General features: G+C 39.6%; 1 protein-coding gene across 1 annotated transcript in view; it reads left to right on the plus strand.

Moving 5' to 3' along the window:
• Positions 1-20,324, plus strand: part of CPNE4 (copine 4) — a 476,281-nt gene that overhangs the window by 363,472 nt on the left and 92,485 nt on the right. Inside the window, exon 7 of the mRNA XM_039242236.1 lies at positions 1,504-1,593. Within this exon, the coding sequence (XP_039098167.1) occupies positions 1,504-1,593 (90 nt within the window). The remainder of the gene's footprint in view (positions 1-1,503; positions 1,594-20,324) is intronic.

The following is a 20,324-nucleotide window of genomic DNA, read 5'->3' on the forward strand; positions in this document are numbered from 1 at the left end:
TTCTGGAGTCTCACAAGCAATGTGATTGTAACATTTTTCCAATGAGTCAAACAATGTAACATTGATTTTTTTTCCCTCTTTCTTATTCAACAGATATGAAATAAATACTAGGCAATACCGTTCTCTTGGAGGAAGCATACACATGCACACACACAGATTCTAATTTGATAGGAAATTTCTACTTGAAACTTTGATCTGTTATTTTCAAAACTCTTGCAATTAAATACCACTTCTTAGTGTTTTTATATAAAGGTGAGAACTTTAACCCAAATACTTTTATCTAACTTTTCTTCTCACTACAACTCTGATCACCTCCAGGGTTTCAGGGCACAAGACAAAGCCTCACAGGAACATAATTTTTGTACTTTAATGCATTAAAAGAAATTTAATAATGAGTCCATGATAGAATCAATAATTCATGGTTATATTAAGGAACCCAGTAGAAGAGGGAATAACTTATAAAATAATTATGTTATCTGGATAGAGAATTAATTTTTTTTATAATGCTAAGACCTACTAACTATAACTTTCACAGGAAGAAAAATCGATATGACAAAATTCTATTTGACTTCATTTGTATGGACCTTAGAGCAGTGGTTCTCAAGTTTCATGCATCAGAATCATCTAGGGGGCCCACCTCCAGAGTTTCTGTCAGTAGGTCTGGGCACAGCCTAGAAATCTGCGCTTTTAACAAGTTCCCAGGTGATGCTCATTCTCCTGCTTTTCCAAGGACCACACTTTGGGAACCCCTATCCTAAAATACACAGTATAGTCCTAGACTAAGAGCAGATTCTCATACATTCTAAGTCCATTTGAATTATTTGAATCATAGTGATGGCAGGCTGACTTGACTTGTATGGACTCTAGGGCAGGATTAGAAAGCTGCTTTCAAAAGGATTTCACTGTATTGTAGACTTAGTTTGTGACACTGAAGATCTGCCGTATTATACCTTCTTATGGTAGCTGGTGTAAGCATGCTCTTGGGATTTTTCCTTTAGAAACTTCTCTGACTTGAATCTGCTCTAACCTGAGGTCATGAGTGACCAAAGACTATTCAATTCTTTAGCCATATAAATGTCCTGCTACACTCCCTACATCAACCAATAGTCTTTACCTGTACTCACTAGAAGAGAATTTATGCCATAGGAATGACACACCTGTAGAACTGGGGATCCTTTATCAGAGGCCAAAAGCAGACCTGCTTCCTAAATCCAGCTCCTTTCAGTGTAGAAGGGATCACTCCCAGCATCCACATGCTGGACACTATTACTGTCGTTATTCATGAGACAACAGCCAAGCCAGTGACCACAGGAGTTCTGCTCATAACAAGCCACTTAGTGGGCACCCTTAAAAGATGTGCTACTCCAAGTTTTCATTAAGACACCTATTCCAGACAACTGTCCTTTTCATAAGCACAATACTTCTCAAACGGTTTTTATATTAAAATGTGAAAATGTCAAGCATACCCTCCCCAACCCATCACTCCTCTCTTTCTTTTCTCAGGTTGTAATGAATAACTTAAGCCCAGCCTGGAAATCATTCAAAGTATCAGTCAATTCTCTATGCAGTGGAGATCCAGACCGCCGGCTGAAGGTCAGATATCTATGTCTGAAAAATGCAATTGTTTATGTATTTAACTCTCCTCTTTCTCCTCATGTGAATGTTGGAAAACCCAAAATTGTCTGTACTGCTTACCCAAATCTCTTAGCATCTTGATGGAAGATACAGGGGATATTTCTTCTGCAAGAGCCATTGAAGCTCATGAGATAGTAGAAGATAAATGCCAACTGTGTTATGTCAAGAGGGAAAGTCCATGGCTTCTCAGAGACAAATTGCGGCAATAAGTTCATGGTGTGATTGGGAGTTACTAAGAATACAAACATTACTCTGTCATTTATCTATTGCATAATCCAACATGTAGTAGCTTAAAACAATAACCATTTATTTAGCTTATGACTCCATGCATTGGCAAGTTGAGTTCGTGTGGGAGGTTCTTCTCTTGGTCTTGCTAGGACTCCCTCATGTATTTTCAGGGTGGCTCTGCTTCTGGGCCTTGATTGGCTATCAACTGGAATGACTCGGTGTTTGAGCCATTCATCTCTCATCATCCAGAAGGCTAGTTTGGCCTTGTACACACAATGACCTTAGCATTCCAAAGGAGCAAGAACAGAAGTTGCAAAGCCTCTTAATGTCTAGTCACAGACCACATACGAGGTCACTTCCTCCACATTCTATTGGCCAAAGCAAGTCACATGGCCACCCCAGATTCAAGCAGTGAAGAAATCAACTCTGCCACTTGGTGAGAGGAACTGCAAAGTATGGTGGCCATTTTTTTCAATCTACCACAAATGCTTTTTGGGTATCATGGGAATATACAAGTTCGGAGAAAAGACATATTGTGAGGGTGACCAAAGGAAGAGAAGAAGCCGAATGTCAGAAGCAGACTCCAGGAGGCAATTTTTATGCTCCAAGAACTGACCCTCCTTCTACTGTGGAAGTCCAGAAGCTCTATGTTATCATGGAGTTGATTCTTCCAATTCGGGATAACTAAGTAAAATCAGTAGAAACCAGAGCCTATAAACCTAAGGGCCAATTGATTCATATTGAGTGAGAAACATGTCCATCAAGCACACTCAGCAGTCACATCAGCTTAATCAGGGCATTTTCTCTATGTGGGCCAACAACTATAAGATGGTTGCTATAATTGCCTGAAAACAGAGCCCAGGGTGCTGGATAACAGGGAGGGTGAATGGCTTCAGCCTCTGAAAGCCAGGGGCATCTACCTCCACTATGGGAGGATAGGTTCATTAGGCAGACAAAGCATTCATGTTGATCCTTCAGGGCACCTAATCTCCTGGAAACTGTTAGATGGGCATTACCAATGTTTGTCTTTGTAACTTTACATTTTCCTCACCCTTTTTGCCTCTCAAAGCTTCTTCTGATAGAATTATTATGATTTGTCAGTGTTATCAGATTAGAATCGAGTTTCTCTAATGTGACCTTATATATCTCTGCTTAAGACCATTCTGTGTGGACTTGGTGCTTGAATTCTCAATAGACACACTTCCATGTTCTTGAAGAGAAACTCAGAGTTGTCCCTAATATCTTGTCTCCTGTAAGAGCTAAGATACTTCAAGCTTCACTTGCCATCGGAACTGTCTTTCACGTCAAAATCAGGACTACTGGCTGGTTGGTACTCCGTGTGTCAGCTCATATGCGGAATGGCAAGAGCTTTAGCTTCAGGCATAGTGTGATGATTCTCGTCTGTATTCTGAGCAGCTCCATCCCATTCCCAGTGAGATAACTGACCCTGTTTAGGAAAGAAATCAAATAACATGTCCATTAGCAATAGATCCACTTTGTCATAGGGAGTTATTAATTGAATAAAAGGGGAGAGTTGTGTGTAATTGAATAAATAAAAATGCAGAAAAGCAGTACTTTATGGCCTTGTGAGTGTTTTGCCATTTGTAGAGGAACAAGTGGGATTAAAGGAAGTAGATGATGAGTGATAGATGAGAAAAAAAAAAGAAAGAAAGAAGGAAAGAAGGAAAGGAAGGAAGGAAGGAAGGGAGGGAGGGAGGGAGGGAGGAAGGAAGGAAGAAAGAAGTTGGGCTTTGGAGAGAGAGAGGTGGGAAGGGAAGAAGGAAAGTTTCAGAGCTTCTCAACTGTTGCCCAACTGACATTTGGATTTTGTTGTAGGGGCCTGACCTGTGCATTCTAGGATGTTTCGCAGCATCCCTGGCTACTCAATATTAGTAATATTCCACTCCTATCAATCTTACAGCCAGAAGTCTACCAAAGACATTGCTAAATGTTTCCTGGAGGGTAAAATTACTTCTGATTGAGAACCAATGGTTTCAAACTTAGCATGCATTAGAATCACCTACAAAACGTGCTAAAACACAGATTATATATAATTGCTATTATACATACATACATATATATACATATATATATGTATATATAACTCAGAGTTTCTGATTCAGGAGGTCTAATGTGGGCCTGAGAATTTTGCAATCTAACAACCCCCTGGGTAATGCTGCCGCTGCTGGCTTCAGCCCACATGTAAAGGACCCTGGGGTAGACATTTGCTTCTTCATTACAACTCTCCCATGGCCTAGGGTCTCCACAGCAATTTCCAGCACCCAGTCTCCCCTTTACCACCATTGTTCTGCCCAGCACTTGTACCTTCCTGCACTGTCCCCCATCTTCTCAGCTTTGCACACACCTTGCTCTCTTCCTGGGAAGCCTTCCTCAGTCTGCTTTTCTTGAAACAGGCTACTTTCCTTTGGGTCTCTTAAATCTCCTTCCACTTCCAGAAAACTTTCCTCTTTAGCTTCTGTGGGATACCTTCTAGCCCTTTCTACCTACCCCATTAAACTACTTCTCAACTTGTTTTGAAAAGTTCTGTTTACATCTCTGTCTCCTCAGTAGATGACTTGTCCTTTCCAGTTTGCTCTTCAGGGTGAGAACCATGTTTTGTTCACTGTGTATACAGGTGTCTGGCACAGCGCTTGGCGCAGAGTAGATACCCAGTAACTTTTATTAAAATGTTCATTTATTTATTTTGAGAGGTGGGGGGAGAGAGGGAGAGAATCCCAAGCATCCAAAACAGGGCTTGATCCCATGAACTGTGAGATCGTGACCTGAGCCAAAATCAAGAGTTGGATGCTTACCTAACTGAGCCACCAAGGCGTTCCTACCCAGTAACTTTTTGTAGAGTGAATGAATAGAGGTGTGAGGGAAGTACTGAGAGGTCACCAGGGGATATCTAATCTTACTGGTGCAGGGGCTGGAGTGGGGTGGGGAATTGCCTACCAGTATTTGATACGCTGGAGTTCACCAGGCCACAAAGCCAATGTTGCACTTGCCTGCTCACAATATCCAAATGCAGTTTTCTGAAAGGCAGGATAGACTTCCTGTATTGCCCTTTACTTGTATTCATTATTTTGTCACAAAGGCCACTGTGAAATTTTCATAATGGTGTCCCTAGCCAGCTTTCTCCAAAATAAAATGGCACCATATCGGCAGGCAGCATCTCTGTCCATATGAGTGTCATTCTTCCTACCACCAAAGAAAATTAGATAGTGAATTTAAAATTTTTTAATTTTAAAAACACTCTGCCAGGTTAGATTTTAGCAATCTTAGCAAAATATTGACACTTAGATCTGTGTCCCAAATTAGGCTTGATATTTTTAATTCTCATTTATTCAGGACCCATATGAACATCCAAGTCCAAATAACCAGCTTTTTCTATTTGCTTTTATTTATTTATTCTGTACTGCTCCTTTGTGTAAAAATAAAAACATGCAAAAGAACCTTTTTTAGAAACTGATGTTTTAACTTATTATGGAAATATTCAAACATACATAGAAGTAGAGAGATGAGGTGATAACTCCCCAGGCCCAGCACACTGCTACAACAATTATTATCTCATGGCCAATTTCACTTCACACACACTCCTAATACCCATTTCCCCCTTTCTGTCCCCACAGGATCATTGTGAAGCAAATACCAGATTAGGGCCAGCTCATCCATTAAGCCCAGTAAGCACAGTGCCAGGACTCACCATACTTTCCGGAGTCCAGGAAAATGTTTTAAGTCTTTTAAAGGCAGAAGAGAAAAAATGAACTTATAAGATTGAATAAAATATTTTAATTTTTTTCTCACCTCAGAAAGCAATGCCATTTTTAGAATCCTGAAAATCTACTATGGTGGAAGGGGACCCATGAAGGCAAAAATGCCTAGGGCCAATGAAGGTCAAGGTATGACTGTGTCCCAAATAGCATATCACATCATCCTAAAATGCTTCAATATATATCTCTAAAGAATTAGGAATCATTCTATAAACATAACTACAAAACCATTATAATGTCTAATTATATTATATATCTAAGAATATTAACTAAGCCTCCTTAATACCATCAAATATTTTGCCACTATTCATATATGACTGATGGTCTGATTTATTTTAAAAAATGCTTTTTATTTCTTTTTCAAATTGGGGTCTAAATAAGGTCCAAGCATTGCATTAGACCAAAATATCTCTGAGGTTCTCTTTTAATCTGTTAGTTCCTTCTCCTTTTTTCCCTTGCAGTTTACTTACTGAAGAAATCAGGTTGGTTTACCCTGGTAGCATTTCTCATGTTCTGTAATCCGTATAAATGAGGAGTTGGGACTTGACAAGATTTCTGTAAGAATGTCTTTACAGGGGTGTGAATAGTCATTGAGGAACATTGCCTACAGTCATTTAGTGAGGGCTTCCAAAATGGTAATTTTCCAATTCTGTTATTACTTCTTTATTGTTTCGTGTCTTCTATAAAGAAAATCTTTTTCTTCAATAATTATTTGGCTCCCTGAGGTGTGATTCATATAGGAAAGACAGGAAAAATGGTTTATTTTTCCTTTCTTTTTTTAACCAATTTTCAAAATAACAAGTTAGTTCTCTGGCATCCTCCATAGGTGACTAGTGAAGCCCTCCAATACTATTAAGATTTAGGATTTTTTTAAATATATCTGAGACTTTCAATTCATTTTGCCTATTATTATTCCTTTGAAATCTTGAATTGCTGCATGTTTTAACCAATGAAAACTGCTTTAAGCTAGCTCTTGAGTTCATTTGACATAAATAGTATGTAATCATTTCCTTGCTTTCTTTTATAAACTTTAAAATTCATGAATTTTGAAAATTTTAAATTCCTTTTCTCCATCGGATCTATCTCTCTGCGATGCTAAATCATATATTAAAGTCTCTTGAAACAATTCCTCTCCATAGCTAAGCCTCTACCCCATAGAACTCTCATTTTGTTTCATTTTGTTTTCCATTGCTAGAATATTTTTACAAATTTAATTTTCCTTTATATTAAATGCTTACATGATTCTAAAGTCAAAACTACAAAACAAGTATATCCAGAAAAATTTAGCTTCCATTCCTGTCTCTTCCACTTTGTACCTTCTGCCCTTACAAGTAATCATTTTTTAGTATACTTTAATGCTTGGCAGACCTAGCTTCTTCCACTTCTCTATTCCTTGCCTTTTTAAATGCTTTTCTGGATATTTTGACTGAATTTTCTGCCCCTTTAGCTTTATAAACAACCAGTACCAGGGGGGAAAACCAACTTGATGGTATTTTTATTGATATTGCAAAGGAAATGTCTTTAACATTGAGTCTTCCTGTCCTAGAATATGGTATGTCTTCCCATTTGATTAAGTCTCCTTTTATGTTTACAGGAGTGCTTGATGTTTTTCTCTTAGAGGTTTAAAACATTTATATTTAAATTTCTGCCTAGTTTCTGTGTGTGTGTTTGTTTGTTTACCTCTTCTAAATGGAATCTTCCATTATGCCTTCTAACTATCATTTGTCAATGTAAAGGTTATTGAATTTTGTTTGTTTTCTAAAACTGCCATTTTATTAAGTTTTATTCTTGTTTATAGTAATTTTCTGTTCATTTTTCAGCATTTTCCAAATATATAATTATGTCATCTGAAAATAGAGATTGTTTTACCCATACTTACTATCCTGATGGTTCTGGTTATTGCTCTTCTTTATTTACATGGACTAATACTCCCAATATGGTGTTAAATAGTAGAGGAGAAATAGGTCATCTTTGTCTTATCCATCACCACAGTGGAAAATTCTATAGTGTTTTTCCATTCATTCTGACTGAGATTAATCTTTTAAACACATTATGAAGATGTCAGAGGCTTAGCACTTTTCTTAGCTATGTCTGAGCCTTTAAGACCTGTGCTAGCATTCAGAGAGGATTCTTGTTGGTTTTGGTAACCCTAGAGACAAAAGACATTCCTCTACTTCCTGAATAGATTTAGGTTTATATTTAAGATTAGCTATTTGATGAAATCTGTACTTAACACTTAATACTAGCTATTTAATGAATTTGTACATGATTTCTATGGCATATTAGAGTTCTTATCAAAATCCTAGTTTCATTTACTTCTAACCATGCACTGAGGTAGCTTCCATGATCTTCATTTTACAGATAAAGAAATAGAGGCTCAAAACCTCCATGCATTCAAATGCCAACTTTAATGCTTTTTTTTTATTGAATTATACTGTCTCTGTTTTGTTGTATTTCTTAGAAAATAAATCATCTTGATAAAGCATATCACTTAACTCTGAACCAACCAGAATGTTTTATTTACTGCCATTCTAACATTTAACATAAACAAAGCTTGTATATATGTAACATATTTCATGAAGTCTGAAACACTATCAATTATGTAAAGCACCACAAAGGGAAAAAAAAGTTCTTAATGAAACCATAATGCTTTCTTACCAACATGTGTTTATAAGAAAATCTGTGCCTCTTAAACTCCATCAATGTGGTATTAATCATTTCTTTTGATTTGATCAATACATTATTAATATCCAGTATATATTCCTTAGAATACAATGCTAGTATTCAGAATAGATTCCACCACATGGGGGTCTTAGAGAAAAAGGTGAGAAGGCACCATCAGTCAGCATTATTAACACATTGTTAACACCCTAATTGTACCTAGTACTATAGGAAAATGCTGTAACAGAAAAATCTAGAAAAATACCATATAAGAACCTCAAGGCCATTTCCTGTCTCCTCTAATTTTCAAACCACACAGGTAACTTGGGCACTTCCTCCATGCAGAGTTCATCAGGCACTTTCTGAGTATGGTTGCCTTGAAGAGAGAACTCAGGTCATCCTTGTCTCAACCTGTCCCCGTGCCTGTGTAAGAGAGAGACCCAGGTTATTCACTGAGGTCATGGTGTATTGAGCACATGCAAGACAAACAGGCAGAAGGAAGCAGCAGAAGAAAAGTCAAAGCAGAAGCTGTAGGACTCAGGAGTCCATGACAGTGTGAGAGGAGGCCCAAAGTCCAAAGCAACCAACAAATGACATCTTCACCCACCCTTCATGCCCTACTTCTTCTGTAGCCATGTTGGATTGATTTAGAACAGCCATATTCATAAGCTCCCTTCTGACACTTCCAAAGTTGGATTTCTGGTCAATCAGAAAAGTGCTTTACTGAATCAGGACCCTAGACCCCAGTGGTCCTGGAATCTTCATTTTGGCAACCTTCCCAAACAATGCTGGTGCAAGCCAATTGCCCAGCACACATTGAGAAATACTGTCTTCCGGACGATTCTTCAAATGAGACTTCTCTTGGGAGGTCAGTTTTTTTACAGCAAAGCTAAGTGTATATGTATGTATACATTCTGTTCTTCCTTCTATATGCAATCCGTAGCATTTGTCCTTTGGTTACATCTAGCTATTGGTGTCTTCCCTTGCTCAAGTGTGACCAGGCCATCTCTAATTGAAATTGCATTTTCAACACAAATTCATAGTCTTTGCTTTGAACGCTCTGAGCCAGATTGACTGACAAGTGCCAAATGGATTTGACTCCAGGAAAGTGTTCTTGGGGTTTGCTCTGGACCTTCCCCCTTTATTCCCAACACTATGTGACTCCTAACTCCTGGATTCCTAAGTGCCTCTTATTTTGCTTCAGATCCTTTGGGCTTAGTTGCCAAACTTGTTTTCTTTCTGCTTCATCCTGTTTTTCTCTAACAGCCCTTCTGACTCTTACTGCTTGAAAAGTGGCGGGGGGGGGGGGGGGGGGGGGGCCAGAGGAACCCATCTCAATACTAACCCCAGATCTCAATCCTTGACAGTGGCCCCAATTCAGCCCCATGATTTCCCCAAACCCACAGATTCAATCATCAGATCCCCTATGGGTTACACCAACAGTTTCTGATTCTTGGTTACAAAATACAGGAAGGTGGAATTGAGGGGTCCTTCAGTAACTATATATTTGATGTTGTTGGAAACACCTGTAATAAAGACATTCTCAGACAGTTGAAAGCAAATTTACTTTCCTTCCCTACCTTGCAACTGAAAGGGGAAAAAAGAGCTTGAATGGTCCATGGGTCTGTTATGTTCTCTTGAGATCTGTTAAAATTCAAGTACTTTTTTTATGGCCTTTCGGGCTCCAGGGCTTCTGGGTTTGTTTCTGTCAATACTTCACTCGGCCTAAATATCCCACAATTACCAGAGGACTGCAGACTCATCTAGGTGTCTATATAGTGGATCAGCCAAGGCACAGGAATTCTTGACTCCACTTAAGTAAATGGCACCCCTGACCCAGCAGGCTGCCTCTATTGAACTCTGTAATCAATACTGCAGCATGGGAAACCAATAACCATCTTAAATAGTGTGAAATCATGAAGGAATAAAGGAGGCTTCTGAATGAGAAAAGAACTATACACTGTCTCAATTTTAGTAATTTTTTCACTTTTCATTAACATTTTCCCCTTTTGTTACAAATGAGGAATTCAAGACCGCATTTAAGCAAACTGCTTAAGATTACACAGCTGAGTAGTGCAGCTTAATTAAACCCGGGTTTCTCATGCTCTGTGGTCCTTGCTTTGACTACTGAAAGGTAGCTCACATTTACTGAACAGAACATTCACCAGCTACCTGGTACGATGCTGGACACTTTGATTAAATTATCTCATTCAATCCTATACTTATCCTAAGTTGAACCATGCTGTTGTAGCAAGGAGCTCCCAAACAGTAAAGTTTATTTCTACCTCACATAACAATCAAAGGTAAATCTTCCTAATCAGTAGTGTCTCCTCTCTGATTTGAGAACCCATGTTGCTTCAATCTTGTGGTTCATCCATACCTTAGGGCCTCATTGCTATTTGCATTTAGCACATGGAAGAAGAAAGATGTGGACAGCTCTCTAGAAGTTTTAGCTGAAAACAGCACTTGAAATTGCTGCCTATATTCCAATGACTAGAACTTAGTCATATGACCACAATGAACTGCAAGGGAGGCTGCAAAATGTGATCTAGTCAGAGCTTAGAAAGAAAAGAAAACAAAATTTTGGCAACCACCTACCTGGCTCTTCCACTGGAAGGTTTTGTTATTGTAATTTTACTGATCACCAATTTACTGATGAGAAAACTGAGGCTTGGAAAGATGAAATAACTCGTTTAACTTCACAGAGCTTGCAGTCTACATAGGCAGGATCAAGTCTAACTCTGGAACCTACACTCTATAGCTGCATTGTCCAATAAAACTTTCTGGTAGTGGAAACATTTCATATCTGTGTTTTCCAAAAGAGTAGCTACTACACACATACATCCAGAACAATTCTCTCCCAACCACTCTACCCTCTTTTCCTTTAGGCTTTCTTCCTATTTTCAGTACGCCTGTTAGTATCCCATCCCTGTTTTTCCAATGAACACCATCCAAGGAGAAAACTCCACTCATTTATATGTCAGGCCTTTGCTGCTAATGGCAGCCCTCCTCAGCTCAGTCTTTAATGATTCCATAGGAGAAGGAAGTGGGTCTCCTTCCTACACATAGAGGTCAACAGTACTTCAATACCAAGATAATTTTTCATCAGTGAGAATCAGGTCTGATTTCCTTAATATTTGAGAAGAGAGCACACCTTGCTAAAGCAAGTGTTACAGGCTTTAGATTTTTTTTTTTTAACCAGGAAACCATATAATATGGTCTTATATTTTTAAAAAATAATCTTGGGAGTTAGGGTTTAATGGATATAGAGTCTCAGTAGGAAGATGTAAAGGTTCTGGGGACAGGTGGTGGTGATGTTTGCTCAATAATTCAAGTGCACTTAATACCGCAGAGCTATACACTTAAAATAGTTAAAACAGTAGATTTTATGTTACATATCTTTTGCCACAATAAAAAAAATATTACAAAAAGAATCTTCTTCTTGTTACCATGACTTTGAACTTCCTCTTGTCAATCCACTTGATGTTATTATACTAGGAGCATTTGACATCTACCTGTACCTGGTATACCTTACCTGTGATGGCACTTGTCTCAGCAATCTTGGATGAGAGTGTGACAGCTCCTAAGAGCTTCCTCACACCCACATTCCTCCCTCTCAGAAACCCTTCTGAGGGGGAAGGGGAAAGCCTTCTTTTCACCATGATTATAAACAAAGAACATAAAAGAGGCAACATAACCCAGCCAAACTATTTTGTTGGGACAGCTGTCCCTGGCCATGCTCTGTCTTTGACTAACTCAGAATGTTTTTGAAGAAATCACCTTCGGAAAACACTTTGAAATTCTGAAGCAAGAACACGAACTGAACACATACCAGTGCCCTGGTGAGATAGTTTAAGGTGCAGAGGGAGCCCTCTTATCATCCCAGGTGTACATTTCTCCACTAGCAAGAACTTCCATCTCCATAAATCACAATTACTGAGATGGAAGAGGTTTCTTCCCGTTATTTAACCCATGTATGTCCGCTTCTGCACTACAACCTAAGATAGCTAACCAGCTACTGGGAGGATGCTTGAATAAAACTAGGAACCTGGACAAAGCTGCTGAGTGATGAAGAAGAAGGAATGTTTTTTCTTAAATACTTTTTTTAATGTTTTATTTATTTCTGAGAGAGAGAGAGAGAGAGAGAGAGCAAGCAAGAGAGCATGAGGAGGGGAGGGTCAGAGAGAGAGGGAGACACAGAATCTGAAACAGTCTCCAGGCTCTGAGCTGGCTGTCAGCACAGAGCCCGACGCGGGGCTCGAACCCACGAACCATGAGATCATGACCTGAGCCGAAGTCGGATACTTAACCAACTGAGCCACCCAGGCACCCCGAGGAAGGAATGTTCTAAGCAGAGAGTTTGAGAACCTGCTGATGGAGCTGTGTGGCACACCTCAAACTGGTAGGGTCACTGCTCTGTCCAAATGATGCTGTGTGCTGACATCCCTTCCTGCTGGTTATTCTTGGCTTTTGCTTGTATTCACTTGTTTACTTACTTGTTTATTAATGTGAGCTGCTTCATCTTTCATTGCAGCATTTTGTAAAAGCTGAAAAATTTGCCTCAAGAGCTCAATTTTTATTTTTGCACTTTTGAAATGTTGTTTTTCAACCTAGCCTTGTCAATAAGAAGTCTTCCACAAACTGAGCTGACATCCCAAGAGGCCTTTATCTTGAGTCAGTTTCTGTAGGATATTCAGGTACTCTGCCACATTTTAAACATTAAACAGGATTTTTTTTTTTAAGTATTGCAATCTGCAGTCATCCTGGGTATTTCTCTCTGGAAAGTCTTTTCAACAGAATTACCAAACAAAACAGTAAAAGAGCTCTCCCTTAAGAAGGATGGCTTTTATAAAGAGAGAGTCCTTGAGGTCAAGAGAAATGACACTTTTCTAGGTGCTTGACAACGTTCCACACTCCTTCCTTCTCAGGAGATAGGGCAGGTATCAGCATCTCCTTATGGAGTTGTTGCCTATGAGATCCCAGCTGTCTGCAAAGTGCTTGGATTTCCAGAAAAGAGTTGGGGAAAGCCAGGGTTTTGTCTGTGGGGAGCCCATGAAATTGATGTCAGGTAACAAGAGGTTGACTGACCTCATGAAAAACTAATTATTTATTCCCTGGGAGCATATACATCACCTTTCTTCCTGTGACCTTTGATTCATTAGAGAAAGGACACAAATGCTTTTGTGCCATCCCAGTAAGGAGAAGAAAGCTACAGTGGTCATCTCCCCTGCCTCCACCTTATAGAGTTAGAAAGAAACAAGCTGGAAACACCTCCTCATGATGCCTGCAGAGCTGCTAAGGCTGGACTGTTCCAGCCAGTGTTCCCCATCACCCGGTGTGGTCTGCAGCTCCTTTGCTCATCCAGGAACTCAGCTTTGTCCACTTGCCCCAGCTTGACAAGACCTGGAAAAATTGACTCATAAAACAGGTAGATAGAGGCCAATATATTAAATTATAAAACTTTTAATAAAATGTTGATAAATTAATGTAACAAAAACTTCAATCCTTGTGCTCCACACAAGGTTCTCCTTCCTTGATATCTGAACACTTATGAAGCAGAATTAGCAATTAGAAAGTTACTTGGTGAGCATGGAAAAAATCAAGGCAAGGGCTAATGTGGAGTCTTGAGAGATTCTACTTTGGTTAGCAGTTTGACACAAAGGCCCTCTAGAGAGTCTGATTAAGTTAATAGGATATTTGCTTTTAAAATGCATACAATTCTAGGGCTTTGTGAATTCATTAAAGCTGATCCCTAGACTCCAGACCTCTGAGCCGAGCCATGGTGAGTCTTGTCCAAGTATGATTTTCAAAAACTTAAAAGCATGACTCTCATCCAACCATCAAATGAACATGTGTCAAAGATTTCATTCACTTCATTCATTAATGAGGAAACCAATAAGATGATTAGACTGTTCTCCAAGAGCATTTTTAGGAATCGAGTTTACATAGTGTTTTTCTTTAAACAGGATTTAAGATTTCTAGAGATAAAATTGGTTAATGTCCTTCATAGCAATAAGTCATAAACTTCAGGGTTATTTTTGCTACCAGAGAGAAATCACTACATCATATATAAGTTTACCATGTGTAACTCCACAGAGTCTGAACTCTTAGCTCATAGATAATAAATAGGAAAATCAAGCAATGGTATATTCAAGTAGGAAAACAAATCATCTTTGGGCAGGCCTGTTAAAGCTTCAGCATGCCATTGAAAGGATTTGCAATCATGCTTTTGGATTTATTTCTAGGCTATGGATAATTTTTCTTAATAGGCTCAGATAGCACTTGAGTTCACATTTCTAGAGCTTGATGTATGTTCCCTTTCTCCCCCTCTCCGCCTCTGAATGGCTGGCTCATTCTTAACCTTCGGGTGTCAGCTCAAAACTCAACCATCATCCAGGCTTTATTGTTCATACATGCATTCCTCCAGTTAGTCCTTGTCTTACCACTTTATCAGTCCCCCTCATGACACCTACCATCATCTGTAATCGTGTTTCCTTGTTTACATGGTTACTGTTTGTCTCCTCTGATGAAATGCAACTACCAAGGTCTGAGGGAAAGGAACTGGCCTATCTAATTTACCTCTGTATCCCCAGCCCCTAAAAGAGTGCTGGCATACAGTTGGTGCTTAATAAATATCTGCTTAATGGATGGAGGCATGGGTGGATGGATACATATATGCATGACCATATATACACTAACTAGATCCCATGGAAGACATTCTGCCAGGTTTTTGCTATTTTGTCTGCCCTTTTAAAGGCGCTAGGAAAAGTTCTCCTATCATCCACTTATTCTTCCCTTCACATATATTGACACTACTGATTAATTTATTAGTACCATCACATCACTTTTGACCTGTGATACTTCCTTTTCAAGGCAAGTCTAAGTTCATTATGGCTGTTTTCTTATTGTCAGTGTCTTAGAAAACACCCAAATGCAATCCATTTATCATTATACACACCCTGCCTGAACACACACAGTTTTTCCATTGAATTTAAACACCTCTTTCCCTCTATGAGCCAGAGGGTTGCAAGAAGTGGGGGGAGGAGGAGGGAGGCAGGGAAGGGTCTGGATGAGGAGGAAACCAGCAGGGAATGACTCTCCTTTAGGAGTGAGGGGCTTGAATGAAAGTCATAGAAAGAAGAAACAGTGTCTTGGACTTACCTGGCTCTCACAGAAGAGGTTTTGGGGGATAAAGGGGCCTAAATTCTTCTCAGAAAAGGAATGGGAAGGAAAGCAGCCTGGTAGATTTTCCAAATGTCAGGTCTCTTTCATTTCACTGGCATAGTTCACAGTCAGGCACATTACTTCCTCCAAAACATCTCTGAAATAGCAGGGACTGGATCTTTTATTAGGAATGATGAATGCTGGCTTACCTTTAAGCCATGAGATTTTCAATGGAAAAAATCAGGAAGGGCCGGTGGGTGGGTAAGACAAGCAGGATTCAATTAAGCCCTGGAGTGGCTGAGAAAAGAAAGGGCCATTGTCTATATTCTGATCCTCAGAACCATTTCTATAATTTGCTTGTCCTTTTTTTTTTTTCTTCTTTCCTTTTCCCTGGCAATTAAACATCTACCCAAATATTGTTGATTGTTATTGACCACCTGCGTGCCTGGCTGCGCTGTCATTTAAAACATTTTATGACAGCTATACCCTGAAAGAGTGAAATCACTAAATGGACTTGTCAGGAAGCATTACCTCCAGCTCATCTCCCCTGCAGACCAGCTGGCCCTCTTCAGAAGCTCTCTTACAATTCACTCACCCCTGCCACACCCAATAATGAACCGACCCTTAGAGGTATGCAATGTACCAAACTGCAGGAGACCTTGTGGCAGGTCAACATATGATCTAGAACAATGTTGTCAGACTTGAGCATGCATCAGAATCTCCCAGAGGCTTTGTTAAAACACAGAATTCTGGGCCCTGTTCCCAGAGTTTTTGATTCAGTATGTCTGGGGTGGGGCCCAAGAATTTACATTTCTCACAACTACCTGGGGGGTGCTGATGCTGCTGATCCAGAATTCATGTGGAGAATCACTGATTTTGAAGAGATAGTCAAGAGACCACCTCACCATCATGTTTTCCTCAGTTCACCCATCTCCACCTTAAAACTACTCTATATCTGCATCCATGGTTTTCTTCTTTCCAAAACTAACTTATTCATTGGCTCCCTTCACTCTAGATCCTTACAGCACTCAAAGGCTCTTCCACAGCTAGTCATTGACACAAGTATTTTAAAGCCAGAAGGAAACTTTGAAATCATCTAGTCTCTCAATTGGGATTCCTCAGCTTCAACACTACTGACATTTGAGCCAGATAGCATTCTTTGCTATAGGGGGCTGGCCCATGCATTGTAGAACATTTAGCAGCATCCCTGGCCTGCACCAACTAGATGCCAGTAAATACCACCAACCCCAAGTTGTGACAATCAAAAATGTCTCCAGGCATTGCCAAATTTCCCCTTGGGGACAAAATTGTCCCTGGTTGAGAACTACTCTAGTTGAATATATCTTTAATCACTCCCTCTCTGTTGAGTTTGAGAGTGAAAATTCATTGCATCCCTTCCTGAGTTTGGTCCAATTGAGAAATAAAGATGGAATTCAAAGCTTGGGGATCAAACTATCACTTCATTGCTGCTAAAGAAAGGAATGCTTCCTCTGGGAGAGATTGGGGTTGTGACTAACAATAGCTGCAGAAGCCCGCGACTAACCATAAGATGGACAGAAAATAACTGTAAATACCGGCTGGCACTGCAGTGACATGGCCATGGCAGTGGTCCTCAACCTTGGACACATACTGGAATCACCTGGGGAGCTTTGAAATTATTGATTCCTAGACCCCATCTCAGACCAATTAAATAATTTCTGGGTATGAGGTCAAAGCATCAGCAATTTTGATAGGCTGCCAAAATGATTCTAATGTGCACCCATGCCAAGAGCCACTGCTCACCTCAGTAGACTGAGAAGATTAAGCCCCTTGTTGGATTTTCTTATGTTTACTGAGGAGGCAGCAGTCTGATACAAGATCTCCCAGTAAGTTTCTTAAGACTTTTTTGGCCAAGGAGTCTTCAAAATTCTGCTGACGTGTAAGTTAGTAAATTACAAAAACTTATTTTAATAAGAATATAAAGCATTAAAGGCTTTAGACGAGGCTCCCTGGGAGAACATAGCATCTAATTCAGACCTTGAAGGTGTGTAAAAAGGCCCAGAATTATGTGATAATAGATCCTGTGCTGCCACATTTTAATGTCTTAGGGAAGAGGTCCCAGAGCAGGATAAGAGATGCAAAGATACTGAGGTGAACAAAACCTTGTGGGTTGTATGGGTTTAGAGTTTTATTCTGACAGCAGTGGGAGGCACTGAGAGGTTCTATGCAGTAGAGTAACTTGTCATGTTTTGAATTCTTGGAATCAGTACTCTGCCTTTTTTGTGGAATTTGGATTGAATGAGGGTGAAGTGGAAGCAGGAGATCTGGTTGAAAGTCATAGGAGAAATCCAAGTAAGAGTTACCTACCAGACAGGGATGACCATAACTTGGTACCAGAGTGGCTATTGGATAGAGAGAGAAGAGGAATGCCTCAATAATTCATCCCTAACTCCTGGCTTGGTCACATGGGTGGAAAATGGCACCATTCCTTAAGATCAAACCATTGAAGGAACAGGAATTTTGAGGTGGAAATGATGAGTTTGGTTTTGTACTTGCTAAGTTTGAGGTATGTCTGGGCCATCCAGTGGGTTGTTGGCCCCGAATTGTCTCAGTTTTAGCACTGGAAGTTCCACATCCCTGGAAACCATCAGTCTTGGGCACACAAGGACAGTGGACAATTTGGCAGTTGCCTGTTTGAGTTAGACTCTCAGAAGAGAAAGCTGCACTGTGACATAAATGTCAGAGTTGTCAATAAATAGATGGTGTGTCTGTGCATGTGTGCACATGCCTGTGTGCACACACACATGTTTGAACATACATACAAGTGCACATGGATATGTGACTAGAAGGAAACACACCACATGATAACTTTTAAAAGTACACATTTATTTTTTTTTAATTTTTTTAAATGTTTGTTTTTGAGAGACAGAGAGGGAGAAAGAGAAGAAGAGAGAGAGAAGCAGAGAGAGAGAGACAGAGAGAGTGGGGGAGAGGCAGAGAAAGAGGGAGACACAGTATCTGAAGCGGGCTCCAGGCTCTGAGCTGTCAGCACAGAGCCGGATATGAGACTCAAACTCATCAACCGCGAGATCATGACCTGAGCTAAAGTCGGACACTTAACCGACTGAGCTGCCCACATTCCCCCAAAGTGCACATTTCTTAGTGGCTAAATAATGAAGCTATTTTTTTAACTTTTAATTCTACTTTTTAAATTTTTCTACCATAAGAATGTGTTACTTTTGCAACAAGGAAAAAGAAAACACTAGTGTAAAATACACAATTATTAATATCAACACCAGTTTTCTATTTAGTATTATTAGTAGTATTACCTTTTTTTAAAGTTATTTTAAAATTCAGAATTGAAATAATTATTTTTCAAAATCCCAGAGGGTTTTCCTGGTGATAGGCGAGCATATCTTAGTTTTGTAAAGTAACATTGTACAAAGTTAGGAAATAGACTGCGGATCAATTTGGTTTCTATCCCCTTAAATTCCAGTGTCTTCTTAGGTGTAAAGTGACAATAGAGCAATTGCTCAGTGATACAAAGTCAAACAAACAGAGAATGCTGTTTTATTGGTTTTCTAAAATGAGTTTATCATATACTGCATTTCTGCATTGTCCATTCTACAATTACAGCCTTAAGTACACATTAAGTATATATAAAGCAGTAGTGCATTATTATGTACCTACTGTGTGCCAGGCACTCTGCTGGGTACTTTCATACATTGCATCTACTGTAATCCACACAACAAAATTGTAACATTGACAAAGAAGAAAAATGAAGCTCAGACTGTTGAATAAGCTCCTGAAAATTCAGACCTTCTGAGGACAGAACCTGAAGCCCAGGCAGGTCTGAAGGTTTCTAAGGCCCTACGGTCCTTCTATCAGGGCACACTTTCTTCCTTAGATACACTATGGTGATGCTTGGGCAAAATCATGATGATCCCTTGGGGGACCAGCTTCAATCATTGTCCCCAAGGCAGAAGAAAACCCAAATGGAATATTTATTTATCCATCATTCTCTGTAATTGAAAGATGTGGGAAGAGGAGAAATGCCAAGGATATTCCTTAATATCAACCATCAGCCAGGAAACAAGAACCTCAAGGGTTTTTGTAAGCTTGTTATAAAATCCAGAGAGTTCCATAGTATTTTAAATCTCTTGCGAGAACCGTATATAGACAGAAAAGAGATGACGCTTTGAATAGTTTTTTTTGCTTTTCTTAGTTCAGAATCAGAGATCATAAAAGCTCCCTTTTACTTTCCTGCCTGCCTCATATCTGCTGTGTCTATTTTCCCCCAGTATTTCCCCATCAGAGCTTCATCTAGGAGGTAGACAGGGCAAGAATTGTTATTTCCATTTTATGGATGAAGAAACTGAGACATAGATTAAGTAATTTACACGGTATATCACAGAAAAAAAGCTGAGAAATTATTTTCTCCTCTGTATCAATCAGGATTCTGGGAGAGCATTTAATGAAGGACTATCACCAACATAAAACAAGAGATGGTAAAGTGCCCGGCAACTCACAGTAGCAGGAAGCTTTCACCACCCCAGGTCTAAACGGACTAGGGGAAGGAGTGATGTTACTGGAGAACTAAAGTAGATCCCACCCCTGCTCCCCCTAGGAGCTGTGGAAACCTCAGTGTGGTGGGGAAGCAGCAGAAGTAAATACCCTGAGGCTCGCATCTCCTGCTGGTGCTTCTCCTAATGGGAAATCAGCCCTTAACTATGCTTTCTATTGGGTTTCTATTAATGCTGTTCATACTCTCCTGAATGCTCTTACTTTAGCACTGATGCTTTGTATGGCCAGCCTGTCTTTAGTGACAAGAGTGGGTTTTGGGTGTAGTTGTTTCTTTTTTTTTTTTTTTTTTTTTTTTTTTAC

Source organism: Hyaena hyaena, unplaced genomic scaffold (genome assembly GCF_003009895.1).
Source record: "Hyaena hyaena isolate Hyena2069 unplaced genomic scaffold, ASM300989v1 scaffold_210, whole genome shotgun sequence".
Taxonomy (NCBI): Eukaryota; Metazoa; Chordata; class Mammalia; order Carnivora; family Hyaenidae; genus Hyaena; species Hyaena hyaena.